The sequence below is a fragment of the Lissotriton helveticus genome, chromosome 10 (assembly GCF_964261635.1).
Source record: "Lissotriton helveticus chromosome 10, aLisHel1.1, whole genome shotgun sequence".
NCBI classification, from domain to species: domain Eukaryota; kingdom Metazoa; phylum Chordata; class Amphibia; order Caudata; family Salamandridae; genus Lissotriton; species Lissotriton helveticus.
The window spans coordinates 63,787,762-63,813,517 of NC_136071.1; the positions used below are offsets into that span (position 1 = coordinate 63,787,762).

A 25,756-nucleotide genomic window follows, 5' to 3' on the forward strand; every position below is an offset into this window, starting at 1 on the left:
GGAGGGGGACCTTCCTGTACATAAACAATCTTTAAAGATTACAAATACAAAGCATTTTGCTTTTTCCATGTGTGCTGCACAAGGTAGCACACATGGATGAAGCAAAAATTAGGAGAAATAATGCATTTCTCCTAGTTTCGCTAGCTTAAGTCCAGGTTGTCCCTGTTTTTAAATTTAACGCTGCCTCCCTTTTACACTGCCCTTGTAAATAGGGCGCAGCATCAGTCAGGTAGTCAGTCAAATTCACGTTATTCGGTTAATTAAAACCATAAAAACATACTACAAAAAATACATAAAATATTACAATTACACAACATCGACAAAATACGAAGGAAGAAATTATGTAAACATATACAAAACACATCCTAAAAAAGTAAAAAAATCTCAAAGTTAAAATGTATCTACTTATTTGTAATCATTTTATTCCTTATTCTGATCGCCGCAGTTAGAAAACTAGCCATATTAAAAAATTCCCACACATTCGACAGCATCTGTAAATACATAAAAGCAGGTTTAGCCTGTAAAAATCCTTTGCCCCTGATGAAGCAAAGCTTCGCATATTTGCGACCTTGCTGTATTCAAGAACCTCGTTTATGTGTAATAAGGTAATAAGTGTACGTCTTACTAACGTTTATATTAAGTTTGAATAAGGATTAAGAAGCTTGCCTATGTGTATTCCTAATGACTTTAATCCGTGTCCGTAAAATGGCCGCCGCTTGTATTTAGTTACTGCGCATGCGTCAGCCACACTCACGTGTCCTGACGCGTTTGCAGAAGTGGAGGGAAATTTATGCGCATGCGTAATACATAGCTTTGCCCATCATGTGGTACTGCTCGTGCCACTGCTCTTGTGCCTGTATCCATGTAGCTAACATTTAGACTGCATAAGTATATTTTATGATGATAAGTTGAAAGTACAACCCTGTGATGTGATTTCATAACGTTATGTTTGTGTATTAATTTGTTCTCGCTTACTTTTCATGTACCGCGGGGAATGGGGGTCCGAACTGATTGGGAGCCATATTGACGGTCTCTTCTGCGCATGACCAGGGAGCACTGAAAGGTGGCAACTTTGGACAGTGGAACTCAGCCAGCTGGCAGCCACAGTCAAGATGCGCCTGGGAAAGCCACCTCTGCGCTACGAGAACGGAGAATGTTGCTCCTCATGTGTTACATTGTTAATTTGTCACTCGTATTTCTGCACGGTTTCGCATGGGAACCCCAATCTTGCTAGGCGGTACCCAAATATGTAAAGTAGGCATATAAATCGTGTATTCTGATTAGTGTGTTACCCAAATCCTACCTTAGGACCAATCCAAATTGAGGGATTCTGACACTTTGCAACATTGGGGGGGTGGTACACTGACCCAAAGAGTATAACTACCCTGGGTTCACCTAGGGAATTTGTCCGACTTGTCTGGTTTAGCTGACCTGTCACTGACCCATCGCACTCAATAGGTGACTGAAGATACAGAGCGCTGCGGAGCACTCTGTCCGAAATTGACCATAGACTAAGGTTCTACTGAACTTTAAAGTGCTGGCAAGCACTTTGCTTGGGAGTTCGCTGACCCAATCGGGGTCTTGATCGATAGCTGCAGAGAGGGTGGAGCGCAGGCGTTGCTTCCAAACTGCGGGTGCGGTCCTGTCCTGAGCGGTCCTGTCCTGAGGGTTTGCTGTCCTGTCCTGAGGTCCTGTCCTGATTCCTAAACTGAGGGTATCCTGTCCTGTCCGGGGTGTCCATTCTGCACCCGCTGTCCTTTGAGAGGTATCCTTCCTTGAGGGTTTCCTGTCCTTAACTGACCCGTGGCCAGGGTTTGGTTTCCACACCAGTCTAGTTAAATACTGCTCTAAGTTCTTAAAACTTGCACCTTTCTATATTTCTACCTTTTGCTTCAATAAAGTGACACCTTTGCATATGTTGATTTTTCCATGCTTTTTGCTGCAAACTATTGAAACGCAAAGTCATTTACATATTTCATGATATGTTCCCATGTTACCCTACCTTTTAGAAGTCATATTTTGCATTGCATTTTGCCATTTTCTGATATGGTCTAGAACTGCCTTACTCAAATACTCTAAAGATTTCTTGCCTTGAATGCATAGCATATATTCTTTGTCTCTCAAGATTTGCATTTGAATGATTACCCTGTCCTTATTTCTCTATAGCTATATAATTTACATTATCTTGGTTATTGATTGCCTTATTCTTGTGTATCTCATGTTAGAAGATAACGAACTTTAGATAAACATTTTAAAACTTCCAGTTGTCCGTGGTCATTTACAACAGTATTGAATGTCATTTGAAATTGCATTTGCTGCCTTTCCTTTTACAGCTAGGCGCCTGATCCATTGAAGTCATAGGTACCCGCGTCGGTGGATGGTAAGTCGGGTACACTGAGTAATAACAGTGGGGAACACACACAATTGGTAGCAGTCCGTGAAGTCACCTGGCCAATGAATAGTGTGAATTGAAAGTATATGGGCCCTGAAGCCGGAAACGGCGGAATCATTGGCTGGGTGACCTCGCGCGCTCTATCAGTTTTCTGGTAGATCAGAGGATGGTTAGGGACTAGCTAAAGGTTAGGTAGAACTAGTTAGACTAGTTAAGTCGGAAGCTGCTAGTACATTAATGCTGCTATAAGAGCGGCTGTTCTAAGGGAACTGATCACTCTCTTGTGAATACGCTGCTGAAATTCATGAATTGTTGTATTGTTATTATTCTTGTTCTTATATTGTTATATGTATTAATCCATGCATTTGTAAACCGTCTCGTATTGTGTTGTCCGAACTCCCCGGGGAATTGAAAGGGCAAGTGGTGAATAGAATCCATTGTCCTGAGGTCACAGGCTTAAGGAAAGTTAGGTGCAGGTTAGGATAACCGGGAAGCACTAACTAGGGTTTTCTGAATACATGTGTGAATAAATGTCAGTAACGAGGTTCATTGGCAAAATTCCCATAGTGGCGTAACCTAGTAAGGGTCACATCGGAAGAGTAGCAGGTTCCTCGGAGCTAGAGTGAAAGCAGAGGGGTCCGCTGGGAAACGTTAGACTCGGATATATCCCGGAAAGAAGTGGATGAGTTTAGGGGAATAACAGGTTCACCGATGCTAGAGTGAAGGGTAGGCGGAAGAGATCTGCCCGCAGCGCGTGAAAAGTAAATGGAAGTAGTTTACTTGCAGTAAAAGAAATCTTTCTGTCTAGACACTTGAGCACTGTGGCGAATGTGTATTTGTTGTAAAATAACCAAGCACTGAGCACTTTAGAAAGAAAGAAAGTTTCCGTTACCTTGTGAAGGGAGGGAGTCAGCCGCGAAGCGCCTCTGACGTCACTCCGTGCCGCGCTGGGATTGGTAGAAGCAGCTGGCGGGTAGCGGGGCTGGAATTGTAAAGGAGGGGTGAAGCGCCGAGGAGTGGGAACTGTCTCACGAAGGGGCCGCGCACCCATTGGTCGAAACTATTTGAACGCGTGCACCTCATTGGTCGCACAGATTTGCAAGGCGCGTTCTGATTGGAGGTAGCTTTGTAAACAAAGTTAAGCGTAGAAATCGTATGTGGCACTCGTATTGTCCAGAGACTAGACCCGATCCGAGAAACCAAGGGTTTGAAAGGGATCAGTGGAAAGCCAATAGATACGATATTATGTACGGAGGAAAGAGAAAGATGTCCCTTGTAAGTAGGGTAAAGAATTATTTCAAAACGGACAAACCGATTAAATCTAGAGAAGGCGTCATTGTCCCGCCACCGAATACTCCCGCCTCATTCATGATGTTTGACCGAGGGTACAATACCTGTGTGTGGTTGGAGAATTGGGTGAAATACACAAAAGATGACGGAGTATTGGCTTTTCCGTTAGACGGTACTTTCAATGGCAGGATTTTATTTAATTTGAGAACCCGAATGAATGAATTACATCCCAGACCGAGACTAACGCAGTATGAGGCATTAGAGGAATGGGAGATTGAGGCTTTTGAAAGAGAGAAACCCCGAATGGACAAAGGTCTGACTAAATGGTACCCCAGGCTGAAACAAGAGACAAGGGATAAGAGGATGAAACAGTGGAGGCAGAGCATGATTGTTGAGGGTCTGTTTCCCATGATGCCAGCAGGTAACCCTTCTGGGGGAGAGAAAAGGACAGAAAAGAGTAAGCATTGGGGAGCTCCTGGGGAGTCAGACGATGAATTTTTAGATGACATTTTTACGAGAAGTCCGCCACCTTATAATGAGGGAGCCCGACCTTCCAGTGCAGGAGAAATTGCCCAACGTCCATCTATTAAGGAGGAGGACAGATCCCTATGTAGGGGGGGAGGGGGCCAGGTATTGCCCTATTTTGAGAAGCCCGAGCCCCCGGAGGTACGAAATATATATCCCAGTATGCCCGGGAACCCGGAGGAAAAATATTCCCGTGAAAAGCTCTTTTACCCCAGACCTCTTTATGAAAACGAAGAGAAGCCATTAAGTTCAGGAGTGCCCTTTTTGCAGCCTCCATATGGGGAGGAGCGCAGGTCATTTGGGACAGGAACTTTGTTCCCAAAACCAAATTATGGTGGGGGACCAAGTGAGACGCATCCTACTGCCCCGAGTTTTACGCCCCAACTGACCCCACAGATGATACCTGACCGAACTTTGGGAAGAATATTAGATGAAAGGGAGCAAGAGGCCATAGCTAGACAAAGGTCAGAAATAATTCTGAAAATCTCCCAGTTAAATACCAGTCCTGAAGCTTTGACTATTCCGGTAACAATCGGACCAGTGGTTCCATTGTACGGGAATGGTCAAGGAGGTCCGAACCCTCCAGTTATGAACCCGATAATGGCCCCGCCGAGGCAAGAGCCCCTACTGATAGACGATCAGTCCAGTGAGTGCGAGTCCGAAGTTGTATTCTTGGACCTGCCAAACAAACAAACAGGGAAGGGAGTGCAGAAGAGGCATAATCCTTTTGATACAAAAGAAATAAAATTAGAATCAGCAACGGGTACCAGGAGTGTCTCTTTGGTAACGCCAGAAGAAATTGAGAATCGGAGTCGTGAGTTAGAAAAACAGGCTCCGCAAACGAAACCTTTAGACCTCTACAAACTGAGAGTAGAAATAGAAGAATTAATGGCAGGAAATGTGGGATTAGACAGATTGAATACTTATTCCGAGGAAGAGTTGCTGTTCATGTGTAAAAGCCTTACCAGGAGTACTAGGGTGCTCCACGAGAAACTGACTGACACCGCAGCTAGTATGGGAATAGATATATCCAGATCGAAGCCCTTGCAGAAACCATACCGAGCTGAGTTCTCAGACAAGGACTTAGAGAACTTAAATGTGTCAGGGAGGAAGTTGCAGATTAAAGAGTTGCTTGCAGTTTTGCAAAAATGGGGAGACGTGGAAAGATGGAAAACGAGGTGGGCACGTAAGAAAGATGAGGCCCGATCCAGACAAGCTACCCCTGAGTTCCCTTTGAGAGAAGTAGACAAGCCCGAAACTTTATGCCCCATGCGCGAAGTACCCGGGGGGAGGTATGTGCACGTTCCATGGTCCAGACAGGATATTGTGTCCTTTACTAACGATTTCCCGAAGCTGCGCGAGAAGCCAGTGGAATGGTACCGGCAAGTGGAAAGGTTCGTAAAGGTGCAAAAATGCCTGTGGAAAGACCTGGATGGGTTTTTCGACATTGTGGTCCCGGTCGATTTATGGACCGAGTGTAAAATAGCCATAGCCTGGCCCAGTGAGGAGTACACAAGAGATAAAGAGACAGGGGAACCTTCGAAGGAAGTCATGAGAAAGTATGAGCAGGTAATTCAGCACTTGAAACTAAAGGTGCCAGCTAAGGAAACTGATTGGACCAGGATAGATAGAACAACGCAGGAAAGAGAGGAGACAGTGCACTCCTATTATGAAAGACTGTTGCAGGTGTTTAAAACATACAGTGGTATAGATAACATCGAGATGAAGGACATGACGCACTTTATTTACAGGTTTGTAAACGGTTTAAGACCTGAAATTTGTCAGTGGATAAAAGATAACAAAATCTGTTGGCACTCCAAAAAGGTAGATGAGGTCCTGCGGTACGCAAAGTACTGCGAGGACGAGATGGCAGAAAAGAAAAAGGCTCTCAAGGAGAAAGTGATGTGGGCTCAGGTGAAGCTCGCAGAACAGCAGGAAAAGCAGTTGAGTAACATGGTCAAAAATGCTAAGAACGAAGGCCCTGGGGGAGGGGGAGGAGGCAAGCCCCGGCCCAAAATGAGCAGGGAAGAGGCTATGAAGAAGTTTCCCTGCCATCAGTGCGGCGAAATTGGACACTGGCGTAACGAGTGTCCTTACTTGCCCGAATATAACCCCAAAACTCCTGATTTAACTCCACAGACGCAGAAAGAGAGACCGAGAAAGACTCAACCACAGGTAAAAACAGTTCAGGTGCCCCGAGCACCAAAGCAAGTGTACAGGGGAAAACAGGCAGAGGGAGATGAGATAGAAGTCTGGGAAAGCAATGAAAACAGAAATGCAGCAACTTCACAGTATTTTTTAAATGATACCTTCCTTTGTGATGACCAGTACTGACGGGGCCTGAGAGGGGAGGACGAGGAGTGCGTACTTGGCGCCTCCTTGCCGGTAGACCAGTCCGGACCATACATTGAAGGAAAGGTTGACGGAAATGATGTCACCTTTCTGTTGGACACTGGTGCTACCCGTTCTACTGTGAGAACAGTGGACGTTCCAAACCTACCCCTCTCGGGAGAAGCCATCCAAGTAGTGGGTGTATCTAATCAATTGATTAGTACTCCTGTTACCAAGCCCATGGAAATATCAATTGGAAACTTTAAGGAAATGCATAGATTTGTCGTTTGCGACACCAGTCCGGTAAACTTACTGGGACGCGATTTGCTGTGTAAAATGAACTGTACCATCTTTTGCACACCAAAAGGTGTTGAAATTCAGACCCCAGATGAAGACGGCATTTATAAATTAATGTTAGTCCGCCCTGACTCGGAAATTAAACGAATGACCATGCAGGATTTACCCAAAGAACTCCAGGAAGCAGTGAAGCCAGAGGTGTGGGACTTTACTGGGAAAGATGTGGGGTTAATGAAAAATGTGGACCCCATACAGATAGCAATAAAAGACAATGCAGTATACCCCAATACTAAACCCTACAGAATGAATGCAGAAGTGAAAGCTGGTGTTGCTGTGGAAATACAGAAATTGCTGGAAGGAAACATCATACAGGAGGTAATGAGTAGCCCATGTAACTCTCCGATTATGGGCATCAAGAAGCCTAGTGGCAAGTACAGAGTAGTACAGGATCTACGAAAAGTCAACAAAATAGTAGTTCCCTGTTGCCCTATTGTCCCGAACCCAGCAGTGATTCTGTATCAGATTCCCTGGGATGCTGAGTGGTTCACTGTGATAGACTTGTGTCATGCATTCTTTTCCATTCCTTTGCATCCAGATAGCAAATTTCTTTTCTCATTTGCCTTCGAAGGTCACGTGTATTGCTGGAACCGGGTCCCTCAAGGGTATACAGAGAGCCCCTCTATCTTTAATCAGATCTTGAAAAAATGTTTGGAAACTTTGGTCTTACCTGGGAACTCTGTCTTAGTGCAATACATAGACGACCTCTTGGTGGCGTCTAAAAGTCATAAGGATTGTGTGATTGACACCATTGCCCTACTGAATCACCTGTGTGAAAAGGGACATAAAGTGTCCCCTGACAAGTTACAGTTTTGTGCAAAATCGGTGAAATATCTGGGGCACCAGATAGAAAAAGGTGTCAGAAAAGTGACATCGGAAAGAGTGAGGATAATTCAAAAGATGCAGTTACCCCGTACCCAAAAGGAGATCAGAATGTTCCTGGGTGTGATAGGATACTGCAGGCAGTGGATTCTGGGATTTGCAGTCCTGGCCAGGCCCTTGATAAAAATGACCAAGAGAGGAACACCCGAGATTGTAGAATGGGATGATGAAAGCTTAACAGCCTTCACCAAACTGCGAAATTGTCTGTGCACAGCCCCTGCATTGGGAATGCCAGACTATTCCAAAGAATTTGCCCTATTCTGTGACACTCGCGATAATTGCGCGTTGTCTGTCCTAACTCAAGAACATGGCACAACCAGAAGGCCTGTGGCATATTTCTCTGCCACCTTGGATCTAGTGGCTGATGGATTACCAGGTTGTCTGAAAGCAGTAGCTGCTACCTGTGCCAGTTTAGAACAGAGTGAGTCAATTGTCATGGGACATCCGGTAACTGTGTATGTTCCACATGGAGTGGTAATTTTGTTGACCAGAACAAAAACTCAGTATCTCACCCCTAGTCGGCTGACTAAATATGAGAGGATTCTTGTGGGTGCTGCAAATGTAAACATTGTTAGGTGCAGTATTCTGAACCCAGCCACCTTACTCCCTGACCCAAAGGATATGGAAGGGGGGGTGGATGATGAACATGATTGTATTGATCTAACAGAATTCAATACCAAGCCACGCCCAGACATAAAAGAAACGCCATTGCCTGAGCATGATAAAGAACTATTTGTGGACGGTTCATGTCTAAGGCATGAACAAGGAGGCCTGAGTGCTGCCTATGCAGTAGTGTCCCTAGAGAAAATTGAGGAAGCAGGTTATCTATATCATATCAAGTCTGCACAAGTAGCCGAATTGCCGAAAGCTTGCCAAATTGGGAAGAACCTACGCATAACAGTGTATACTGACAGTCAGTACTGTTATGGGGTCGTGCATGACTTTGGCCAATTGTGGCTACAGAGGGAGTTCCTGACTTCATCAGGTACCCCTATTCGAAATGGAAAAGTTGTCCAGGACCTTTTAGAGGCAATCCAGTTACCAAAGGAACTGGCAGTGGTAAAATGTGCTGCTCATAAGAAGAGCATGGACAAGGTATCACTGGGAAACGATTATGCTGATCGAGTGGCCCAATGGTGCGCAAGAGATCGGTATATCGTTAATCCAAAACGAGGGGGGCCAGGAACCAGCTGCCAACTTCAGGTGTTTGATGAAGTGCCTACATGGGATGAAGTGAAAGAGTGGCAGCAGGCGGCACCTTGGCAAGAAAGAGAGAAGTGGAAGGAAGATGGATGTAGACCAAGACGTGTGGATGGTGTCATTATAGGTCCAACTGGTATGCCTGTGTTGCCTAGACACCTACTTAGCACAATGGCAAGGTTGATACATGAAGGATCACACATTGGTAGGGACGCCATGATTCTAGTGTTCCAACAGACTTGGTACAGTAAAAAGTTCAGGAAAGTAGCAGAGTCCCTCTGCCAGAGGTGCCTGTCATGTCAAAAGATGAACCCAGGGAAGAAGACTGTAGTGGAACTGGGAAAAATTGGGAGGTCCGGGGGTCCCTTTGTAAGGATACAGGTTGATTTCATCACCATGCCCCATTGTGAAGGGAAGAGATATGTCCTTGTCATGGTCTGTTTATTTTCAAAGTGGGTGGAAGCTTTCCCTACTCCCAAAAATGACGCAAAAACAGTAGCTAAGTGTTTGTTGAAAGAACTGATACCTAGATTCGGGGTGCCAGTCACTATTGAATCAGATCAAGGCTCACATTTTCATAATGAAGTGATCGATGAACTCTGTAAGGCCTTTGGAATTTCACAAAAGCTTCACTGTGCCTACCGTCCAGAGGCTTCTGGAGTAGTGGAACAAAGAAATGGAACTATCAAAAACAGACTAGCAAAACTGTGTGATGCAACTAAATTGAACTGGGTGAAGGCCCTGCCCTTGGTCCTGATGGGACTCAGAAGTATTCCTGATCGCAAAACAGGCCTAAGTCCCCATGAAATCATTATGGGAAGAGTGATGAGACAAGCATGGGTACCAGGAAGCAAACTGTTGAGTATTACTGATGATTTGGTACTTGAATACTGCAAGAGATTGGGTGACCAAGTGCGTTCTATCTCTCGCCAGATCGGAGAAGACGCCATCCTCAATCCAACGACTCCTCTCCACAAACTGGTCCCGGGGGACTGGGTGAAGATAAAGAAGCACACTCGGAAGAGCTGCCTGGAGCCAAGGTGGGGAGAAAAACGTCAGGTGATCTTGGTAACTACCACAGCAGTAAAGTGTGCTGGAGTTCCACGCTGGGTACACGCCAGCCACACCCAGAAGGTACCACCAGACGAGGAGCCTGAAGCAGAAGGGCGTCCAGCAGAGGATTCTGCAGGAGCCAGACCGGAAGTAGCTGACGACATACAGCCCAGTACCAGTCGAGCTGCAGAATCAGCAGATGTTGGCCCAAGAATAGTTGATAACGAACTGCCAAGAGTCCAGCCTGCTGAAGGGGTCCAAGAGGCTGAGCCAGAAGTAGCTGAAGACGAGCTGCCAAGTATATGGCCAGAGGAGTGGATTCCATTGATTGATCTCACTGAAGACCCAATTCGAACAAGGGAGCGACTTCAGGAAGGTAGAGAGTGGACTAGTGAGGAAAAGCAAGGCACAGGCGAAGAACCTCAGAATCTTGAGATTCACATCAAAACTGAGGAAGGAGAAGGTCAGACAGGGACAGAGGACGTGATTGATACAGAACAAGTGAATAAGACTGAACAAGTGCCCGATACTGAACAAGTGCAGGATACAGAGCAAGTGTTTGATACTCCTCCACTGACTCCTGATATCGGGAAGGGACAGACTAGACATAGTGTAATAGTTCGAGCAGAAGAAAGTCCAGAGATCGAAGTGCTTGAACAGGATCAGATAGTGCCAGAAGAAAGTGTTCAGGAAACAGAACCAGAGACGCTTGGAGAGCAAAATTTACCTGAACAAGGCCAGATTAGTAACCAGGCAGAAGAAATAGATGCGAGCCCTGGTATTAGTCAGATAGAAGAAGAAGAAACTGAAACAGAATTACCATCGGTAAATGAGAACAAAAGGGCAAGAGAAGAAAACGAAGTCCAAGTACCAACTAAAAGACTTAAGAAAAGGAAGCATCTTGAGCCCAGATTCGTAAAGAAGTTAAGACTAAGGATAAAGACGGTAGAAGAAAAACGTGCAGAAGAAAAGAGAAGTGCACGCATAGCTAAACAACAAGAGGATACTTCCAACAGAAGAAGTGATCGAATAAAAAGACAAAACAAAAAGTACAAGTCACCTGAATGGACACTGGTGTTGGAAGAACTTGAAGATCTTGATATAACTGACGTAAGCGACGGAGAGCCCGTCCCTGAGTACTCTGACGAAGAAGAAGACGAGCCACCGTGAATTTGCACAAAGTAAGATACTCGTGTAAAGTCACAAAGAGGGGTCGAAAAACTTCTTCTGAGCCAAAATGTCTGATTCAAACGTGAGTGGTAGACCTAGTCGCAGCTGTTGCAAAACATGCTGCAAGGTATGTGTCTGTAGTGTAGTTGTCCTGATATTACTCTGGATAGGACTAACAATCTTTATACCCTTTGCTGTGAGTAAAGATACTAACATTGTCCCTACTGAAATTGTAAATACTGACAGTGAGGAGCTGACAACACAGAGTGTAGCAAGACATGAGAGAGCACTGAGACAAACAAATCAAGACTTAGAAGCATCAGATGAGGGAGGACTACATTATCACGGAGTTAAGAATAAGACACACTTAAATGTTTTCGCAAACTTGTTAATACACTATGTAGAGACTATGGAAATTGAAGATTGCTATGTCTGCATGAAGCTACCTACCTCTGTAGCTGAAGGCGTGACATACCATCACTTGCCGTTGACATATGGAATCTCCTGTAGCATTTTAGCTAGTTTATTTTACAAAAGAGGACCGTTACAGTACTATTACTCTAACAATGACGTGATCTTTTCTGAGCTTCCTATACGTGGGAACTTGAATCCTGTACATACCAAAAGTGACGTAATACGATACATGGGAGACTACTTCCTGACTATAGGTAACATTGACATAGCGGACGCACACAGAGATAACTTGACTTGTTCTTTGCGTGAGCAGGAAAAGATGTTCCTGAACATGGCAGAGAAAAGGAGGATTAAAATACAAAAGAAGGCTAATGACGAAAGTCAGAAGAGGCCGAGATGGGCAGAGAACATGGAAGGCACCTCAACTGGTGGGGCGGGTCCTGCTCTGTTGCTGGATTTTGAAAAGAAAGGCAAGCTATGTCTTCACCGCGAGAAGACTAGCTATTATAATAACATTTTCATTGGTTCCAGTGAATGCGAACATAATTACAAGGTAATTGGAGGTTGGGGTTTCAAAAATGGGTCAGAGCCTGTGTTTCCTGGAATTTATTATATTTGTGGGGACAAGGCTTATTTCAAATTGCCGGATCACTGGTATGGAAGCTGCTATTTTGGCATTGTCTTCCCGAAAATATACCATGTGAATGGAGTTGCTGGAAGCAATGAAAATACTAATGGCTTAATGCGTAGTAAAAGAGAAAGTATAGGTGAAATTATGGGTAGTATTTTCAGTGCACTGATACCTGGAGTGGGAGTGGTTCTGAATACTCACAGAATTTGCAAATTGTCTACTATAGTGGATGTATTGTCTACTGAGACAGCTCATGGATTTCTGCTGGTCAATACCGAAATGGTTGCGATCAGATCAATGGTTTTGCAGAATCGACTTGCTCTTGACACCTTATTAGCGAAAGAGGGCGGAGTCTGCCGGATGTTGAAGGCGCAACATTGTTGCACTTATATTCCGGATAAAAGTGTACAGCTCAAAAGATACGTGAAAAATATTACTAATTTGACAAAGGAACTCAAACCACTCGAGGTTGATAGTGCCTGGAAGAGACTGGTAGATGGTCTATCAAATGTAGGTCATTGGCTTGCTAGCGTAGGTAAAGGCTTATTGTTTAAGGTACTGATGCCAATTGGAATTATAGGTCTCATCCTATTTTTCATATTTGTCTGTTGTAAATGCCGCAAGCGCACCGGAAAGCATGAAGTGAATGCAAGAGGGGTGAAACGAAGTGTGGATGAGATTGAATTGGAGGAAGTGAATGATCAGATATACAAAAAGGTGAAGACTTCTCACCCTACCAGAACTGAAAGAGAGAAGTTGGAGCGATTGCTGGAAGAGATAGAGCTGTATAAAGTGTGAGGGAAAGTTGGCATCTGGTTCCATTTATTTTTTTGTAAATATCATCAAAGAGGGGATTGATGAAGCAAAGCTTCGCATATTTGCGACCTTGCTGTATTCAAGAACCTCGTTTATGTGTAATAAGGTAATAAGTGTACGTCTTACTAACGTTTATATTAAGTTTGAATAAGGATTAAGAAGCTTGCCTATGTGTATTCCTAATGACTTTAATCCGTGTCCGTAAAATGGCCGCCGCTTGTATTTAGTTACTGCGCATGCGTCAGCCACACTCACGTGTCCTGACGCGTTTGCAGAAGTGGAGGGAAATTTATGCGCATGCGTAATACATAGCTTTGCCCATCATGTGGTACTGCTCGTGCCACTGCTCTTGTGCCTGTATCCATGTAGCTAACATTTAGACTGCATAAGTATATTTTATGATGATAAGTTGAAAGTACAACCCTGTGATGTGATTTCATAACGTTATGTTTGTGTATTAATTTGTTCTTGCTTACTTTTCATGTACCGCGGGGAATGGGGGGCCGAACTGATTGGGAGCCATATTGACGGTCTCTTCTGCGCATGACCAGGGAGCACTGAAAGGTGGCAACTTTGGACAGTGGAACTCAGCCAGCTGGCAGCCACAGTCAAGATGCGCCTGGGAAAGCCACCTCTGCGCTACGAGAACGGAGAATGTTGCTCCTCATGTGTTACATTGTTAATTTGTCACTCGTATTTCTGCACGGTTTCTCATGGGAACCCCAATCTTGCTAGGCGGTACCCAAATATGTAAAGTAGGCATATAAATCGTGTATTCTGATTGGTGTGTTACCCAAATCCTACCTTAGGACCAATCCAAATTGAGGGATTCTGACACTTTGCAACATTGGGGGGGTGGTACACTGACCCAAAGAGTATAACTACCCTGGGTTCACCTAGGGAATTTGTCCGACTTGTCTGGTTTAGCTGACCTGTCACTGACCCATCGCACGCAATAGGTGACTGAAGATACAGAGCGCTGCGGAGCACTCTGTCCGAAATTGACCATAGACTAAGGTTCTACTGAACTTTAAAGTGCTGGCAAGCACTTTGCTGGGAGTTCGCTGACCCAATCGGGGTCTTGATCGATAGCTGCAGAGAGGGTGGAGCGCAGGCGTTGCTTCCAAACTGCGTGTGCGGTCCTGTCCTGAGCGGTCCTGTCCTGAGGGTTTGCTGTCCTGTCCTGAGGTCCTGTCCTGATTCCTAATCTGAGGGTATCCTGTCCTGTCCGGGGTGTCCATTCTGCACCCGCTGTCCTTTGAGAGGTATCCTTCCTTGAGGGTTTCCTGTCCTTAACTGACCCGTGGCCAGGGTTTGGTTTCCACACCAGTCTAGGTAAATACTGCTCTAAGTTCTTAAAACTTGCACCTTTCTATATTTCTACCTTTTGCTTCAATAAAGTGACACCTTTGCATATGTTGATTTTTCCATGCTTTTTGCTGCAAACTATTGAAACGCAAAGTCATTTACATATTTCATGATATGTTCCCATGTTACCCTACCTTTTAGAAGTCATATTTTGCATTGCATTTTGCCATTTTCTGATATGGTCTAGAACTGCCTTACTCAAATACTCTAAAGATTTCTTGCCTTGAATGCATAGCATATATTCTTTGTCTCTCAAGATTTGCATTTGAATGATTACCCTGTCCTTATTTCTCTATAGCTATATAATTTACATTATCTTGGTTATTGATTGCCTTATTCTTGTGTATCTCATGTTAGAAGATAACGAACTTTAGATAAACATTTTAAAACTTCCAGTTGTCCGTGGTCATTTACAACAGTATTGAATGTCATTTGAAATTGCATTTGCTGCCTTTCCTTTTACAGCTAGGCCCCTGATCCATTGAAGTCATAGGTACCCGCGTCGGTGGATGGTAAGTCGGGTACACTGAGTAATAACAGTAGGGAACACACACAATTGGTAGCAGTCCGTGAAGTCGCCTGGCCAATGAATAGTGTGAATTGAAAGTATATGGGCCCTGAAGCCGGAAACGGCGGAATCATTGGCTGGGTGACCTCGCGCGCTCTATCACCCTTAAGATAGGTAAAATAAACCGCCTCCGAATATAGATAAAATAAACCCCGAATATGGTAAAGTGCATTGAGTCCTGGGTTGAAAAATTATCACATGAACAAACTCCCAGGTCCTCAATATTTTTCCACCCCTTCCGTTAAGCCAGCAGAAAATGTAATAGATTAAATCTAAATCGTACTAAAAGGAAGCGGTGATGCTGATTTGTAACTAGATTTAAATAGAGTTCCATTGTACTTGAAGTAGACAATAATTGATATATCCCCACCAGCAGTTTTTTAATCTCACTGACCTCCCTCTCAATCTGTGCAACCTGCAAAAAGTTTTTTTTGCCCAGGACAAATCTGCTTTAGTCAAATTTTCTGGTGAATTAAACATTTCTGGCCTTCCTAGAATAGTAACATGTTAACATGGTTCAGCCAAGGGATACTACATGCGTGATCAAGTATTAAACAGTCGCGGATAAATTCCTGATTCATCCCTAACTCAGGGTTTGTCCAGATGCCTATCCACTTTAATAAGGGTTCCATCCCGATTAGGTCAGATACAAAGCCTATCCCAATCTCTTGATGAATAATGAAAGAGGATGTCGACTGAGGGACAGATAACAAGTTTCTAAGAAATGTATTTTCAACTATTTGAATGTCCCTCCAATCCCTGTATCCCCATATGTCAGATCCATAACATGCTATGGTGATACATTTGACTCTATAGATGTTTAACATTGCTTGCATTGGCTTTGCCCCCAGTCAACTTCTGAGATGTTACAGTCCAACTAACCGCTCTTGTTATTTGAAAAGAACGGTTTAATGACAACATGCCAGAACTTCGCACTGTTTTTAATTACATCTATGGAAAGCAATTCGATCCAAGCTTCCTCTTTAATTTCTTTTTTACGTGTATATACTACAAGTTTATCGTTTTTCCTAAGGTTGGCTATTAGGGGGTTATCATGTGGTTTATGTTTCAAGGCAACCATCAACTTTTGGTGAGCGGTTGAGCACTCACATCAAACCATTTCTCACCTCTATTAGGGTATTCCTTACAGGTGGACGTTAAAGCTCCAGCCACATGGTTACATATTTTTACATAGGCCCCAAGGATTTTGGCATCCTGAGTCCTAGAATCACGGCAAAGCTCTAGCTCCGATCCCACTTTAACCTCTAGCTCATTAGAAAACTCATCAGGTATCACCTTGCACCACTTGAGTCTTCGACCCTGGTCTTTCAATTTAATAACCAGATTAGAAACACATCTGTTAGACTCAAACGCAAAATCAAGTGCAACGGGTTATGGTCACTAAGCTGTGACCATATAGCAGTAAAATCCTTAACATAAGGTGCCAAAGAGGAACAAATAAAAATATAGTCAATAGTTGTGTTCAGTTCCCTACCTTTAAAAGTGGGTACAGCATCCTCATCACTCCCTTCAATTGGGTAAAGGAGACCAAACTCCGCCAAAATGTCGTCAAGAAGTTCACCCTGATGCGTATGTTCAAAATGGATATCCCTATATTTACCCGGGCAATTTTTATAACATAAATGTATATTAAAATCACCCAAAATTATTACCGAATAAAGTGTGACCTGTTTCTCCTTGTATGATTCCAAAAACAATTTAAGCCTAGATAGATCCTCTATAGTATTAGATCTATCAAATGAATTATAAAAGTTCACAATTAAAATCCTAGTTGCTCTAGTGGCCATAATTTCAACTGCTAGACAGTTTGATAAACCGAGATCCAATTTGCGATGGCTCCCTGCAACATTTAATGATATCATAGTTATAAGACCACCTTTGGGTCGGCCTGCTATAGAGGACCTAGCTGGCTCAACATATGTTACATAACCATCCAACCAAAAATATTATCAACTTCCCAAGTTTCTTGAAGCCCAATAACATCATAATCCCTTAAAAAGTCGGTCCATAGGGGTCATCACTTTTTATTTCTTAATCCAACTATATTCCATCCCAGTTCTTTAACTTGACTTGGCGCTTTTGGCCCATCTCTATTAGGGAGGGTATTAGGGTCCACCCACTGAGAATCTGCAACTTGCTCTTGAATGGGGGAGCCACCCACCAGTCAATCATTGCTGTCCATCTGGCTCAGTGGGGAGAATCTATTTGTTAGTTCTGGCCTATGAGTAACAGAGTTTACCCTTAGATCATTCCCCGGGATTAGGGGGGCAGCAGGATTTCCACCAGATCTGATCTGAAAGTGATAATTACCCCTAAACCTAGAGCTTGTAACCAGTTTGTGCCTGTAGGTGTCTAATTGCCGGTTAGACTGGGGTATGAGATTATAAAGCTGATCAGCCATTTTGGGCGGGTAAAAAAACCTAAGAGGAATGCAGTAATACCCTCTTTGCCCCCAAAATTGTTACCTTGAAAAATCAAACTCGCAATATCCCTCTGGTCAAAATTAATAACAACACAATCACCCTCCTCCTGTTTAAGGCAGGGGCCTACCCACACAACCCGGTTAGTAGGGTGCAGCATCAAAATAAGTGCCTGTTGCAGTGGAACACCCACAGCAACACCCACTGCCCACCCTTTCACGCTAAGCATAGCATGAAAGGGGCCTTATTTACAAGGCAGCGTTAAGCCAAGTTAAGTGGCTTAACTCTGCCTTGTAAATACGGCAATGCCCCTATCACCACCACAACGTCGTAAAAAGTGACGTTGTGGTTTCTATAGAGGCTTGTACATATGCCCCTGAGGGTAAACAACCTTTACAGCGAAACTTTTACAACGACCTAGCATTACAATGCAATTTTTACAACGCAAACTATTACAACGCATTGCTCTGGGGGGCGCTCTAGGATAGGGAATAGGTTAATTTACTATCCAATAACCTTCCCTACTATCCACGGGGACTGGAGTTGGAATAGTAAATTAAACTATTCACTATCCAGCGCCTAAAAGCATTATGCGTTGTAATGGTATGCGTTGTAAAAACTGCGTTGTAAAGGTAGGCGTTGTAAAAGTATGCGTTGTAATGTCATACATCCGCCCCTGAGTATGATGAAACTATGAGTAGCACTATAAAAATAAATGATATGTTTGCCAGAAAGGTGCTATAGACAGATGAGGTGCATTGTTGGTGAGTGGTAGTAAGGGAATTCATGGAGAAGGAGGAACCACTCTTATTGTTTTTGAACATTATTTGCCGGATACGGCCCGGGATATGAGGGTGGTGGTCGATTATGTAGTGTACCAGATTCCAGAAATTTCTGTCAGGTGGTGGGGGGGACCGACATTTAAAAAAATACAGCTGGGGGGGCTCAACCTTCAAAAGTTTGAAGATCTCTGGTCTAAGGTCTTGCAAGTGTAAAATAGACATCACCTCTTAATGCAATTTAAAAATGGTATATTTGTAATATTGTTTTGTTACCTCAAAAATCTGTCACTTTTCTGGCCCATTCCAATTGTACATTTGGTACCAGATTTGGAAACAAGAAGCAAACACTAAGTTGTTTCATATTTAAACAAAGAAGGACTGTTTGATTAATAAAACCATGATTTGTCATGTGTTCTTTTTATACACACTTTAAGCATCAAGAATGTAGAAAAGTCAAAATCTGCTTAACAGAAAAATCTATGCTATAACACAATGTGCACTTGCAATCATTAGGATAAAAAATATCTTTTGGTGCATCCTTCTTTTTATGTGATTGTTCTTCACCTATCCTGGGATTTGTCAAGAAACTCTTTTTATTTCTAAAGCTTTAGGAACAGTTTTTAAATTAAGCAATTCACATTATTTAAATGTAATTATGTCATGTTTGTATTTGAATATATCTTCAAAGAAGTTCATAAATTTTATAAGAACGTACATTTTAAGTAAAAAAATAAATGTTTCCACACTAGTTACTCTCTCATCCAGTCATAATTTAAAAGAATATATTCCACAGTGCTTATTATTATGTAAACAAAGAAGAAGCAACTTAAGGACTCTGAGTTATTGGTACAAGCATTACAATTAGGGCTCTCGGTTTTATGGTATTGATTTTTTTTGCCAATTTCCGTCTGTACTTATCCATATTTATTTTGCTGTCATTTAATCTGTATTTATCCACATTTATTTTTGACACAAGCAAAAGAAGATTATGCAGCTAGCATTTTTTCTTATTTATGCGAGAGGGGGCTATGGAGAGATTGTAATGACTGCACGCACTTAGAAAGTTACCAAACATAACTGAACACACTAAAAGGCAGAACATTCTATTTCAAACAAAAAGTGTACATTTAATGTACAGATTTCCAGGGAACATTAAGCAAGTAACGTTATGCACCGTGTTTGAAGAGGGAGTGATGGGGGATGGAGTCTCTCTTTTGGCAATGCTTGAAATTTTTGTTATTGGGATGGCTCAAACTGTTTTACAAAATCTCTCTTGAAAGTTACCTGCAACCCGTTCTAACCCTTCGCGATGCAAAGAGCAAGCGCAGTGTTATTGAGGAAGATTAGAAAAGGAATGAAGGCTGAAAGCAAAAGTGAAATTACTTTTGCAAAGGCAAAATTAAAGGAGGGAGACTGCGATCCACACATCTCGCTGGAGAGGGCTAGTTGCACAGAAACAGCTGGCATTACATATGAAACCGTAAAAAAAGAAAAAAAGGGGAAGAAAGAAATTCACGTTTTCTTGAAACAGGGTCACAATCATGTTTGTACACTAGTGGTATGTAATTGTTGTTAAATTCCTCGATTCCTGCCACTTGATAGCGAGCACGCCACTACCTGCTAACAGGTCTCTGCCTTCCGCCAATGATTGCCATTCACAGGCTACCATATTGGCACTGACCCCAGCAGGCCCCGCCAGATGACGCCTAAAGCTTTCTTTCAGTGCGCCGGCCTGCTAATGCACATATTAGCACCTTGTGCTCGGCAATTAGGCATTCTATGATGGACACAGTGGGGCATATTACCAAGCAATAGCGATAATTATCGCTATTGCTTGGTTAGAGACAAAAATTTACTGCTGAGCTGCGGCGATTTTTATCGCAAATAAACCTTGGTATTACCAAGGTTTATCGCAAATGCGATAAAAATCGGCCGCAATGCATGAATATCGCTGAAAAGTCAGCGATATTCATGTATTACCGAGCTAATGCTCTTAGCCATGTTATCCACCTCCCATTGGATAACATGGCTAAGAACTGCTCAGGGCAGGTGTTAGCTTTTGGAGATATTCGCGCTCAGCGCGAATATCTCCATAAGTTGGTAATAGTAGATAGCGATGTTAGCGACTGTTTCCAGTCGCTAACATCTTGGCACACCCACTTTGCATGTCATTAGTGATAAATATCACTGACATGCAAAGTGGGGCCCAAGATGGTCGCTATCTCCTACTAGCTGTCGGTAACTGGTGTTAGCGACAGCTAGGTAATAGGGAGATAATTTTATCTCCGCTTTCTTGGCTTTTAAAGCCAAAAAAGCGGAGATAAACCCCCTTGATAATATGCCCCAGTGTTTTTTTAAATCTTAAGTACTTGCACTTCTTACTGTGACCCCTCCCCCTTAACGTGCAAAACCTTCTGCCATCTGCTGCCTTGTGTCCCTTAGCAGTTCTCATGGGCCGTAGAGGTGTAAATTACTAAGAGGGGCTTGCTGAGGTAAACCTGGGCAGAAGTGGGGCTGCGGAGCACAGTTTGTTAGTATTTTCCTGTTTTTAACTTATAGTCACAGACAATGGGAAAATAGTTTTCTGTCTGTATTTATATGTAAAATTCCGTTTAAACGGAAAACCGGGAGCCTTAATTACAATGTAACAATAGGAACTGTTTGTTTTTAGGTTATTTGCAAAACTCTATCAAATCCATGTATAATCTACTGCAGTGTAGTGCACCATCATTCTTTAATTGCAGATAAGGATAAAAAAGAAGTTAGGAAAGTAGTCTGGGATTCAAAACTGACCCATGTTGCTTTTACCAATGATTATAAAACCACTAACAATTTTCAGAATAAAAGCATCTAAATTCAAAAGCTTCATGTAAAATAAATTGTTATTTTAATAAATAGAGAAATGGGTCATTTGAATGAAAAATATTTGTATAAACACAGGTGTATGCATCTTTTCCTTTGAGAGGTCTGTCCTTTCTGCTGCTAGCATGTGTTTCTATTGAGCAAAGTGTGTTTAAATGCAAAGGCTGTTTAAGACTGCAGTACTGCCTAATGTCTACAGGGGCAGAGCTGAGCAGAAATATAAACATATTTGATGAAACATAGGTCCCCACAAGGCAATATTTTGAAAAGTTATAATAATTGACACAGATGTTCCTTTACTCATTTTTTATCATTTATAAGACATTGCCTTGTGGGGACCTGGGTTCAGGTCCCCCTAGTGCTGCAATGAAGTCCCCACAGTGTGAGTGTGTTACCCAGACACCACCCCCCCACACACACACATATTTGTCTTTAAATCCTCTCGATTTATTATATCCATTTATTATTTTTCAATTCTTTACATACCTTTTTTGTTCCAATGCATATGTTAAATTGACGATAATCATGCAATGATTGTATAACTAATGGTATGTACTAAAACAATGATGTAGAAATATTGGTGATTAGAAGAAATACATATGAAGTAATAGTGAAGCAACTTAAATAAGCAGGTTGGTAACATGGTAACATTTATTTTCGATATTTGCCAGAGCAGTCTAAATAGTTGTTTATGTTTGGTGTCTGAAAGAAGGAGATCCTGAAGTGCCTCTAGGGACTGTCACAGCTGCAAGGAGAAGCCAGACTTTTCTCTTGCATTCACTATGTTTGATTACTATTTAGGCTCTTGATTATTTTTCATACATCTTTATATCCTAAACAGGAGCTGTGAGACAGTAATGCTTTGCTGGAGGCAGTCTCATTGAGACTGAAAGCTGGGATTGCAGAGGTTGCTAAGTTTGGCTTGCATCATAAGAGTTATTGACCATTAGACACCCAATTCACAACTGCTTCCTTCTTTTCTATAAGATGCTGATTTACCCTGAACAGTTACATTTGTGCTGGCCTAAGGTGAGAGAATGTCACTCAGTTAAAGAACTAAATTGACTGCTTTTGCTCGCATACCGCCTACAAATGTGCATGTTGTGATATTGTGGTTACATGTTTTGTTCTCCTTTTCATTCTAGTTGTAGTACTGCCTGAGTATATTCCAGCACTGTAGAAAACAAACTATATTTAATGAACGACAATTGCTGATCTAAGTTTAGTATTTTATGAGCTACATGCTCAATATGTTTCTTTCAGGTCTATAGTCTTCCAGCATACACATTCTCATATTTGCATTTGTTTATGTGTTTTCCGTTGAACCCCTAGGATTGATAACGAATTCTATCAAAGTGTTCTTGCAATGGTCTTCACCATTAATGAAATCAATCAAAGTCCCCATATTTTGCCCAACACCACCCTGGGATTTCGGATTTATGACTCTTGTTATTCTATACTGGGTGCTATTGGGGGGACCCTGCTGCAGCTTTCCGGTGGGAAGGAGAGTATCCCTAACTACAGCTGTCAATCAACACCCAGGCTGGCTGGTATCATTGGAGATGGACTTTCAACATTAGCTCTATCTATGGCCAGGCTACTTGGTGCAATGTGGTTCCCTCAGGTACAGTACTAGTGAAGCCTATCACATGCTAGTTAATAAATCCAGGTGTAATTTCAATATATAGTGAATGGGGTAAAATAGTACTGTGTGAGTTTGATGACAAAATGTATGAATTAAGATAATTTTCTATGCTTGTGCCTCTCACACTGAACTATTTGTTATGAGGGTTGATGGTTTGCTTCTGCCAAAAGACTCTTCAAGCCAGTGGTAGAGTTAATGATTTGGATTAGTAAGGGAATTGTATTTGGTAAACAATCAAGTGCCCGATGTATGAAGGTAGTTATTACTCACTCCAGTAGTATGTTACTACTGTGATTATTGGTGTGTTATGTCTGCTCAGGTTTTGATAAATTTTTTCTATCTAACCAAACTCAATTCATGACTGCCAAAAAGAAGAGTCATAGATATTATTAAGTAAAAGAAGATGTACTACCGTTTTTCATTCTTTATGTGTGTTCATATTCCAATGGTTAAAGGATGCCAGTTAATGTTAGGAAGTTACATATATTTTAATTACCTTTAGCATTCAATTCTTTCCTCACTTGGAACAAAATATTTCTCTAAATAGTCTTTTAACTCAACATTCAATGACAGCTTGAGTAACTGGTATTCCTTTAGTTTCTACACATTCTGTAAAATGTATGTAAAATGTATGCCCTAATCATTCAGATGTTACATGGGTTTGGAGATGTATGTGGCACATGCCTTTCCAGAGAGTGCAACACTCACTACGTTCCCCACGAATGGCTGTTGACCACACTTACTTATAGTTTAGCTCGCACATCCCTGGGATTGCCTACAAGTGTAACTCAGGACAAACTGCTTTTTATCATCTAGATAATTGGTCATATAGGTAAGTGCCTAACAGTTGCCCTGCACCTGATCCTGCTAGAAAGCACTTTACCTAGGAAAACTTACAATTTCAGCCCCAACACAAAAAAAAGAACACCTTGTGGACCTGGCAACTGTTTAGTCTGCTTGGAGTAACCTGATACCATTTAAACCAGTTACATGTAAACGTAATGTTTACTGGTGATTGGCCTTTACTAGGAGATGGCCTAGGACAATCAAGAAACCCATTTTCTTCGCACTGGCTCAGTTTATTTTGAATAAAATCATCTATTTGGCCAGGCCACCAAAAGATGAGCCAAGGATACATCAAGCAGAATTTTGGTCAACTTGTCCTGATAACAAGTTGGTTTGGGTCTTGTGTCCATTCAACTGAAGGACAGTACTGCATTCATTCTCGCATTTCACATCCTACCAGGGTGGGTCACCCTTGATCTCAGTGAAAGGATAATGAAAGATGAAGACCATATTTTAAGCTAGTTGGATTGTGTTTTGTGGAGGTAATACACTTCTGAGCCACATCGCTCTGCTTACTGTCTGATCGCTCTATGGTCTGCCGCGGCTCGTCTGTTTGTGTGGAGAAAGCCAAATGATTTGCTGTACTGCCCCACATCCTCGTTGCTCGACCACACCGCCATTTTGGAGGTCAGCAGTCAAGTCATTCTCCAATCATTAGGGAATGCCTATATTAGGCAGATGCCAGCGTTAATACGCAGATGGACCCACAGCGGACACGTGCAGCCTACACGTAGTCACAATGCCAAAAGCATGCCAAAGGCAAGCCTGTCTGCACCTGTCCGTGACCGAACATCACCAGGACCACTACCTGTCCCAATAAAAAGTCTGTCCCCATGTTTGTTATTCTGCCTCAGCACTTCATAAAATTAAAGACAGTCTTGTCAGACTAGGCGGGTTTGGGAGATGTTATGGATATCTTCCCCTAATGAGTCAGGAAGGCCCGGGCCTCTGCAGAATCTATAGGTGTTCCTGCCTCTCCCCACACATGATAGCTGAGCTCTTTGAGGGTCTCCGGTTTCGCACTACCCAGCTCTTAGAAGGGAGGGCTCCACTCACATGCTGGCCTCCCCTCCACCACCGGCCCGGCTCTCTTCGACCTCCACCAGTGCCAATGGGACTAAATCTTGCCTGGTCCGGAAGTGCATAAGCATTTATTGCAACATTAGGTCATTGCAGAAACACATGTTTGAAATGTGGGACCTTTTATCTTGTGTCTCCCCAGATTTCTGTTTTTTCACCCAAACTTGGCTGTAGTCCATGACCCTTTGCTGTATCCCATTGGCTTTCCCAGGCAATTATCAAATAGTCAGACTGCAGGCAGAATCCAGATCGGGGGTGGCATTTTGCCATTGTGTTTCAGGCCTCTGTAAAGGTTCACTTAATTGATTCATTTTCTTTTGATTCGGTGGAATTGTGCATTTTTAAAACTTGAGTTGGTGGCTGAAGCCCACTGGAAAGAAAGGCCCTCTCAGTTACCGCCCACCAGTGCTATGTGCCCAAGTTAGGCCCATGTAGAAACGTAAATATTCCACATTTGTCCACATCAACTTTTTCTGTAACCATTTGCACACATTTGCATGTGTACTCATGCTGGATTAATTTCTCTGAAATTGGTCTGTTTATACATCTAGCTTCGGCAAACATTATCATGATGCCCAGAACACCATGGACAAGGCTGGTATGAATGTCATTCTATCTTCATCCATGAGGCGACAGAGCTATCTCCATATTAAAAACAATCCTAATCTACATGTACATTGCAAAGATGCTTTTTATTATAAATAAATAGGCATTTCCAAGGGTTGGCATGAGATGCACTTCAGCTGACACTGCGGGTCCCTGCATACTGAGACTTCACCAAGCAGCGGTCTGCCATCTCCAGTTCATGACGAGGACGGAGTCCTACATTAGATTCAGCCAGGTAATGGAGTTGGATCATCCGGTGAGGGGTTTCTTGGCTACACACCTACACACACTCTAGGTACATATAGAGGACGGTTTTGCATAATAGGAGTAAACCTGATTCCATTTGGCATCATATGTCTGCATATATGCAGTTTAGCACATGGTGGAACTATATCTGCTATTTACTCTTTTGAATCTTATAATCACTTTCATCTGCTTCTGTCTACTGATTATCGCAGTACATCTTTCGATACAAAAGTAATGTTGGTTCATTAAATCTA

General features: G+C 42.6%; 1 protein-coding gene across 1 annotated transcript in view; it reads left to right on the forward strand.

Moving 5' to 3' along the window:
* LOC144783911 (vomeronasal type-2 receptor 26-like) overlaps window positions 1–25,756 on the forward strand; it is a 205,231-nt gene that overhangs the window by 68,314 nt on the left and 111,161 nt on the right. Inside the window, exon 3 of the mRNA XM_078662650.1 lies at window positions 22,412–22,703. Within this exon, the coding sequence (XP_078518776.1) occupies window positions 22,412–22,703 (292 nt within the window). The remainder of the gene's footprint in view (window positions 1–22,411; window positions 22,704–25,756) is intronic.